The sequence below is a fragment of the Pieris brassicae genome, chromosome 7 (assembly GCF_905147105.1).
Source record: "Pieris brassicae chromosome 7, ilPieBrab1.1, whole genome shotgun sequence".
Lineage (NCBI taxonomy): Eukaryota > Metazoa > Arthropoda > Insecta > Lepidoptera > Pieridae > Pieris > Pieris brassicae.
The window spans coordinates 9,697,086-9,706,740 of NC_059671.1; the positions used below are offsets into that span (position 1 = coordinate 9,697,086).

General features: G+C 34.2%; 1 protein-coding gene across 2 annotated transcripts in view; it reads right to left on the reverse strand.

The window, feature by feature from the left end:
- Positions 1-7,926, reverse strand: part of LOC123711728 — a 32,157-nt gene extending 24,231 nt beyond the window's left edge. The window contains exons 1-5 of one of the 2 annotated variants that reach the window (XM_045664451.1): positions 7,371-7,926; positions 6,792-6,945; positions 2,125-2,343; positions 911-1,016; positions 686-832 (exon numbers count right to left, since the gene is read on the reverse strand). In XM_045664451.1, the coding sequence (XP_045520407.1) occupies positions 686-832; positions 911-1,016; positions 2,125-2,343; positions 6,792-6,945; positions 7,371-7,557 (813 nt within the window). In that variant the 5' untranslated portion in view covers positions 7,558-7,926. The remainder of the gene's footprint in view (positions 1-685; positions 833-910; positions 1,017-2,124; positions 2,344-6,791; positions 6,946-7,370) is intronic. The other variant, XM_045664452.1, reaches the window with a different exon arrangement.
- Positions 7,927-9,655: the final 1,729 nt, after the last annotated feature.

The following is a 9,655-nucleotide window of genomic DNA, read 5'->3' on the forward strand; positions in this document are numbered from 1 at the left end:
AAATAACTGATGGAAACTGGCAATACAAAATACAATACAAAAAATATGTGTGCGCCTAGTAAGCCTATTGATAGAGATTAAACGTCTGATCATTTAGTTACTTTTTATCATTAGTTTAAGATGTTATTAGGAGCACGATATTATGTTTGTTTTGGTAAAAATCTTGGCCATTTCAAAGAATGATTTCAAAGTTTAATAAGAGTATAACAAAAAGTATATACAACGATGTGAACCAAAGTTGTTTCACTATTTAATTAAATTACAGTTATATTTATATTATACTACAATATTGAAAAAATATTAAAAACAAATCGACAAACTTATAGCACGTATCAAGTACTAATTGGAAGGATAAACATTCAAATATTATATGTAGCAAAAGCATGGATATTTTTTTTATAGAACAGGGAAAGCTTTTGATGTTAGGTGATACCGCCGCCCATGGACACTCAATGCCAATGGGCTCGCGAGTTGCCGGCCTTTTAAAAATTGATACGCTCCTTTCTTGAAGGACCCTAAGTTAAATTGGTTAGGTTAGGTTAGTAGTTCTGCACGGCAACTGCCTTAAAAACGCTTAGTTGTGGAAGGTCGTCGGACGTCGAGTCGATACGGATGGAATTTCGTATTCTGCCCCGACGTCCGATGATAAAACAAATATATGAAACTATATCAAAATATATATTACTTGTGTCCGCTGCGGCGTTGTATAAATGTGCGGAACGCGTGGTGCGGCGCGATGTACGTCCCGTGCGTCGCTCTTTTCGGACGCGGCACGACGCATCGCACGCGTCACCCACGCTGCTAGGGCCGCAACATCTTCACGGTTTTCTGGCTATATTAAAATATTGTATATTTGCTATATATATATATATAGCATATACAGGTAGATTTAAAGGTTTTAATAGAATACCTTGTATATAAGTTCAGCGACTAAATATCTCGAACGCTCTTCACGTATTTTCTTGTCTAGATCTCTGGCTTCTAATGAAGGCATACCAAACGCTAAATCTAAAAGCCTGTAATAGTAATAAATTATGAGTTAAGGCTTTCACATACCCTCGATGGTAGGGACAAGGGAAACATCGTAAGAAAATAGCCCTAGATTTTTTTTTAAAAGCACGCAGCAAGTGCGTGCACGCAGCGTACAAAGTACACATGTCAGAAGTCAAAATTCCTTTGTAAACTAATTATTACTAAGGTAAAAGCCCCAATATATGATCACTTCATGTATATTCACACTGTATACGTGCTAATGATAATATAAAAAAATAACGTTTACTGCTCAAGACATTATGCGACAGACTTGCCATCTAAAGCTCTAATATGTGACTACTAAACGACTACATCAACGTGTATTTATAAATAGCGTGTATTTTTCCTCTCTCTCGATCTTTCTCACTTGTTTGCTCCCTAATCTCGCTCCAATTTGCTTCATGCTACGTTCGCCCTTTTTCACTCTCTCTCAATCGGTCGCAATCACTCTCTCCCTTTTCTTCGACAAAAACAACAGCACATCTTCGTGACGCTAATATTATTATTATTGCGTTTCATCAGTAGAAATATACCCTCATGCGCCTACAAAAGTTTCACTTCAAAAAGTCGACAGCGAGTGTCAGACACAGAAGCCTGATCACCTACTTGCCAATTAAAAAACAATCATCACGCAACAGATACAGAAATCTAAAGCCAGTCCTAACAACACCAAGTGCCACTGGTTTATATTTTAAGTTACATTGCAACTACTTTCATTCAATATATATTCTTATAGTACGTTTTTAGGGCGCTTTCTCAAGAACTCCCTTAAAAAATTCTGATACATAATTCAAATAATTGTAGATTAAGAGATCCACAAATATGTACTGTGTGCATTGGTCGAGACGTCACTAAAGTGAATACGGGTCAAAATACGAGTCTTTTACCACATTTACACTCAGCCTTTGTTCATGCCCCTGCCGAAAGTATTTCCCAAAATACTTCTAGTAACACAGTTTCCAGGGAGAGTTCTCTAGAGAGCACACTCAGTTCTCAGGCTGTGGTAGCGCAGGTGATCCACTTACGCTGCCCTGACCGACAGGGCTAATAATAACGAAAATAATTTAACATAATTTTAAAATAAATCATTACCTGTGTAGCCCATCAAGAAAGGCTTTCGCGCCAGCTACGACCGAGATAGCTTCATCCCTTAAAAGCCTATCTCTAGCTACCACAACGATCAGCGCGACAGCCCTCGCAATGTGGCGATAGAGCTCTTCCCTCGCGCGGATTCTGCCACGTTGCAACCATCCAGCTACGCGCCATACGTGCGTCTGACCAGGGAAATGTCGGGACGGCACTTCGAACTCACTGTAAATTAATATAAGGTATTTTTCTTTTTATATCTCTTCATATAGTTGCCTAAAATATATACATATATTTATTTTAAGGGGGGGGGGGGCACTAGCTAGTAGGTAGATCGCGGTGCAAGAACAGCTGTTCCAGCAGTCGTGGAAGCTATAAATATGAATTTGATCATATGTCCTGGAACTTTGGTTCAATGAAATTAAAAACATTATATTCTTCTTCTGGACTTCTAGTCCTATACTGGTTCAATTGCTTCATGAGTTACTGGTTTCAGCGTGCGACTCTCATGCGTGAGATCGTAGGTTCGATACCTGGCTGGACTTTCTCTCTATGTGCGCCTTTAAGATTAAGGCTCGAATGGTGAAAACATTGTGAGGAAACCGGCTTGCCTTAGACCCAAAAAGTAGACGGCTTGTCAAGCACAGGAGGCTGATCCCCTACTTGCCTATTAGATTGACAAATGATCATGAAACAGATTCAGAAATCCGAATCCCAGATCTATAAAGGTTGTAGCGCCACTGTTTTATGTTGTTACAATTTCTTAAATTTTTCGAATTAGGTACTTGACAAAAAAAATCTTACAGACAACAGACACAATCTAGCTAGCCACGGCAAGTGAAAACTCATGCGAAAAATCGATATATTATCGAGGCCAAACAATTTTTACTAAAACACGAAAGTTTAGAAATTTATATAGACAATAAGGCAAAAGGCTTTTATACGTTTTACGAGATTAAAAAAACTTCTTTATAACCGACTACAATAGTCAAATTTACTACGAATTTTAACTTTCTTATGAAAATTATATGATTCTTAAAATGACGTATTGCTGTGCGTGTATTAGAGAACAAAAGGGAAGTTTTTGCGTTGGAATTATACACAGGTAATGGAGTTTATATAAATCTAAATCATATAGGAGACAGATTAAATATATATTATAAATTAATTTTGTATAGTTTATGGGGTTGTTCAAGTATTTCGTGTAAGCACTATAGAGTGAGGGGGTCTTTGATTGGTCGCCCGAATTTGATGATACTGATTATCAGAGTAGAGAGTAGATGATACTGATTATTATTTTTAAGAGCTTTGGTTAGTTTTGCTGACAAGTGGAAGGGGGGGATAAATTGTAATTGCAGTAAATCTGGTTACGTAATACTTGAACGGCCCCTATGGTGTTTATGGTAACATGCCATGGGGGGGGGGGGGATTTAGGCAGGAATTGTATTTTTAATACAATTTCGAAAGAACTTTCATTATTCTAGGTACAAATTTCGCGTAAACTAATTCATGCTATTTCATCATTATCAAACAAACACTCAACATTTAACTCGGTAACGCAATTGGTAGTTGCAGAGTACTCCTCGAGGTATATGTCAACATATGTTTAGGGAACAGTCCAACTTTCATCACAATCGGTGAAATCGTTTTCAATTGACATTTGGAGTCGGTTTTTTCTATATTATGTACTTTTATTGCACAGGAGGCTGATCACCTACTTGCCTATTAGATTGATAAATGATCGTTAAACACATACAGAAATCTGAGTCCCAGACCTAAAAAGGTTGTAGATTTATTATTTATTTTATAATGCGTCTATAGGCAAGTAAGAAATTCGTATGAATACCTTGTATAACCATACAATTCCTGCCCATAGACAAACAGAAAGGTATACTACATATACATATAACATACCCCCATTTGCGTATTGTTTCCAATTGCTTAGTATTTAACCTCTTCGGCATAAATATTTCCTTGTGCCAGCTTAAGAACAAAAACTTATGTACTAACATGATAATGAAATGATTTTTAAGCTAAAAAAAACAATATTTCTCTAAATGATCTCGGATTCGTTTAAAGTATTACTTTGGGAAATTAGTACCGAGAGTTTATAAGCCGGCTTTTTCTCTCGGCCTACACCCCATGTCATTGCCGATGAGTAGGCATGTCTGCGATTTAAATTTTGTGTCCAGTAACCTTATATTCCACAATAAACATATTTATTTATTTAGTATGAAGTGAACGAGTTTACAATCTCATTAGAAGCTTATGTTGTATTCTTTCTTAAATCTGGGAATTTATAACTCCCCAAATGACAGCAAAACCTTTAAGATTATTTTTTTGTAGTGATATCAAGCGACGTCAACGATTTAGATTTTTAAAATAATTTATCCAAATTGGCTACCAAAATACAGGACTGCTAATCAGCAGAGCAGGAGGCTTCTGGGGTTAACTGATACCGCCGCCATAGACACTCAATGCCAGAAGGCTCGCAAGTGCGTAGGCTTTTTAAGAATTGTTACGCTCTTTTCTCGAAGGACAAACTGGGAAAACTGCCTTAACGCTCAGATATGGAACGATGGACGTCGAGGTGATACGGGTGGAATTTCGTATTCTGCTTCGACGTCCGATGATGAAACTCTGCAGGGATCAATCGTATATCGTTAAAGTTAATTAAATATACGACTTTGAATGAACGACATGAACGTACTACGTGATACGTTAAACAACGTATCAAAGCGTTATGATGTTTCTATGACCGTAGATTTTTTTAAAGACAAACGAGTTTACGGGATTATGGCTGTCATCGCAGCCCATGGACACCTTTAACAGTGGCTTCCCGGCTTTTAATGATGGAGAATATTCGTATCATCGCTAAAGGTCTCTGTATCGATCGATCTCACACGCAAATAATTTCTTATAACTACACTGATGAAAACGTGTCGAAATGACATCCCATTTATATGCCAGTTTTTTTTTAACGTATATTAAAACCATGCATAGACATTTGGCTAATCTGCTTTCATCTTTGCAGCTGGCTTTCATCCACAATTCTTAACACTGATTCAATGCACGCAGTACACGAGGGTGTTGGTGACGGAATGGTGTAGTTGTTAATAACATACTTTTTCATACAAAGAGTAATCTTATATCTATAGTCCAAGCTGGATTATGACACGGTGTCGATTGCTGACTCCGTTAAGTATGAATAACTCATATTCACCAAATACTTAATCTATAATATTTTATTTAAAAATATTACTGTCTGTTAATTCACATTGAAATTTTTCTGAGTCACTACGGTTAATTGAAATTAATGATGAGGGGAATGGTAATCAAAAAGCGTCGTCCTCATGTAAATGTTTTAAATTGTTATTGCATTGTTTTAGTAACTAAGTATTCTTACTGCCATTGTGGATTAGTTAAATGGGATAATCCTGGATTCTATACCACACAGTCGCACAAAGTACCTACTCACTAATAATAATATAACTTATAACTTATTAATTTCCAATTATACATGTCACAACCAACAAGCTTAATAAGCCGTTCAATTAACAGCCTAGCCTCTTAACTAAGCAAAGAGAACTAGAAAGATATTGAGACCTGAAATATATTCAGCCAGTTGATCAATCAGCTAGGCAAATGACATGAATCAATGATGTTTTATAACTTGTTGATATTTAAATTTATTTCCACTTTAAAACTCGAAACGAAACTACAAAATATCTATATGGCGTCGGCAAACTACTACTTTAATGTTTTTCAAAGTTTCATGAACAACAACAAGTACAATTTAAGAGTCAATAATAATGGGAATTTAGTGACTAACTCAAGTAATTTTTGAAGAAATATTTATATGTCGGATGTTTATTATTTCTGCCACATGGTCACTCCATCACACGAATGACCTAAGCATAAGCCAGCTAGTTTATTAAATGTTAAAAGTACTACCGCTGAATATCTTAGGCTACTAGTTAAATGGGGCTGGTTAGTTTAAAGGCTAGGCTGTTAATTGGATAGCTTATTAAGCTAGTTGGCTGTGACATATACATATGAAGAAAACATGCAGAAATGTCTGCCTTGTCGGATGGTTTCTATTCATTCAATTCCAAAAGAGAATTAAATCTTATATTGTTTATTTAATAAAATACTATTAAAAAAGACAACAAAAACACATTTTAATTAAAAAAATATCCTTAAACAATGAAAAATAAATATAGATATATGCTGTGCAGATAAGACTGAAATTAAATTTAATGGCAACACACAAAAGCTTTGTATGAATAGAATTTTAAACAAGACTTATACATATAATACATTTGTTGAATGGCCACGGCTTACTTTTTGTTACCTGTTGTTCTATTGTTGGAGGTGTATTAAACAAATTATGTCACATATCTTACACCTGACAGCTAAAATATCACTATTAATAAATTATGTATAAAAAATCAAATTAAATATTTTGTGTTCTATATACAACAATATTCATGATAAGTTGATTAGTTAAGAAAAAAAGTTTAGTTGTTACATTGTTAGAGTTTTTATAAAGGAAAATAAATATAACATATCATTTCAGATTTAAAGAATCATATTACATTGTCATAGCCTTATTAATTTATCAGTTGGTTTAATCAATATTTATTTACACTTAGATCTCTTTTATTACATACCCTCTCTCTCTAATTGAATGTAGCTGCTTTGGTGAAAGGGGATGTGGCTCAATCCCAGCATCCAAGGCAGCTGCATCTATCTCATCACATGGTGGTGCTACTATAATGTCTGAAGGATGATTTCCTGCCCCAGTGAATCGAGATTGAGGTAAAACTAAAAGTAGAAATTACTGCTTGTATTGAGAGATTTTTTTAAACATACTGCTGGGAATAAAATCTCATACATGTAAAGCTGTAATTCTAGAAATCTAAGATTAACAATTTTACTTCATTTTGCCTTAAATAAGATTTAAAGAAGCCACAATATAATAAGTATATAAATATTTGAAAAAAACTAAACTGACTTCAAGCAACTGTTATTTGAAAAGCAAATAAACTGATATTTGAAACTTAGACTTTTTTATCTGTGTTAGAACTTAAAGAAAATTATAATCAAATTAATTGGGAATCATCTTGATAAGTTTTACTTTTAAGAAATGTGTTGATAATCATTCATCCACTTGGAAGCATAAATGAAATATTATCTAACATCAGTTCTAATTGTAAAAAATTTTTTTTTAATACCTTTATGATTCTTACCAATAGGAAATGTTTTCCAATGATACAGAAAATCCTCTGCAACTTGCTTTATGTTATTAACGAGCTGTTCTACCTCAGGAGGAGCTCCAACTAGATTTACATTAAAATGCAGAGGTTCCCTTTCAGGTGCCGGGGCTTCAAGTAGCAAAGAATTAGGACGCGATGCCCGCTCGCCCTCCCCAGACATCTTCTCCAGCTTCTTATTTCACAAATTGAACTAATCACATAATGATATAGTGGGCGCTGTCGCCGGAGATATCACTTAACGTAGGCTTCTTTATTTACTTGCATTGCCTACATTTGTTCAATCGGAACGGTTGCCCAATCAATTGGAACAACAAATACATTTTTGTTTAATAAAATATCTACATGGGATTAAGATAAATGTGAGCTTTTAAAATTAGGATTGAACTTTTAAGAATGCTCAATGCTATGCAGACAAAAGGAATAAGACAAAAAATTAGCAGAAAATAGTCCATAGAAAAAATAATAATTGAAGTCAATAGTCATAGTGATGGTTTTTTTTTAAAGACCCGCACATAGTGATAGTTGTGATGGATACAAAGTACGATTGTCAATTGTTACATGTTTTCTGATTAGACACGATATTTGACCGTATAATATATCTAATTCCACTTCCCGATGTTAATCAATTTTTTCGTAAATTAATGTAAGAAATTCCATTCCCATTCTATCATATGGGCATAGATATTATTTTTTGCTTAGGGCGAAATCGCCCTGTCCTCTAACTTTGTGCGGTTGAAAGACAAAGACAAACAAAGACCATTGATGTTTCAGGAGGCTGATAAACGGTATTTTACTCTTAAGGATCTATTTTTGTGTAGTTAAAGCGTTTAAACCCGTAAAAGATCATAATATTTAAGTTTATATTGCAAAATAAAACAAACAAAACGTGCGTTTTTTGCATGTCCCACCCCAACACCTTTAAGTTCGCAGCAATGCTCACTATTTTTTGTAAGGTTAAAAGTGTCATTCGAATGATTTTATACTAGGCTTTCAATTTAAAACTTTATTAAACCATCGGTTAAGTTATTAAATTGATTTACATACAACATTAGTGTTGTTCTCAAAATTTGGTATCGTGGACTGTCCATTAGACGGAACGGTCTTGTTATTTCCACTTCCCTGCCAAAAACTACCGTATTGGGTTCTGATTTTACGAAATAAAACAGTATCATGTCTATGGAAAACACCTTCTTGCGAAAAAAAGGTCCGTTTCCCTGTAAAACACGATTGTAAAGGATTGGTTTTTGGTTGTCAAAAAATCACTACAAACGCTCCAAAACAAAGATAAGCTTAGTTTTATTGAATTCTTAGTAATTTCCCACATTGCATAATTTACTATTGCATTAGGATTGCTTTTACCTTAATAACTTTGGGTTAGAAACATCTTTAATCTGGGATCTAATACCGGCTGGCGTAATACGTGACGTCTTTTGCATAACGTTATATATTAATGGACAACAAAAGTTACGTAATGAAACTATAAGGACTACTTCATATTACGTTCTTTATTCGTGTTGAATTTTTATTTTGTTTGCTATTTTCTTTTAGAGGTCTATCTGTAACCTGTATATTTAAGGCACAATGGGATATTAATTATATTTTTTGTTATTTATCTGCTTTAAATATAGGTTACTGCAGTTCATTTTAGTCATGTAAGAGTTAATACGTATATTATAAGAAGTTTAAGACCTTAGTGTCTCGCGTGCTGTAAGGGCAGTGACCTAAATTAATTAAATTATGAATAAAACTGGCCCGAAACTCCTAGTTTCATAAGTGTATTTGTGTCTAGATTTAGGTATACAGTTTTCTTATGATTTATGTTTGTTGTTCATCAATAATCAATAAAACACAGTTATGCAAAAGTAGTTTTATTTTTTAATGCACCGTTTCTTCTAGCAATTTAGACATGCCTGTCCATTACATCACATGAGAATTTCTCTTACGTAACTGTCACATTATTTTAGATATACAAAAACATGCTATCATCAAAATATAACCAGTGAGTACACTATACTTTAATTCTATAAGTGGATGAAACTATCTATATTTCTAACTGATTAAAGAAAAAATAAAGACATGAAAGTGATGTAATGGACTAAGTTAGGCAAATTGCATTGAAATAAAAAGGATTTGATGTATTATTTGATAATGAAAGATTTGTGCTTCTACTATTAGATTTAGTTTATAGTATTTAGTAATAACCACATAGTTTTAGAATTACAGCTACTTGAATATAGTGACGTAACCGACCAATGTAT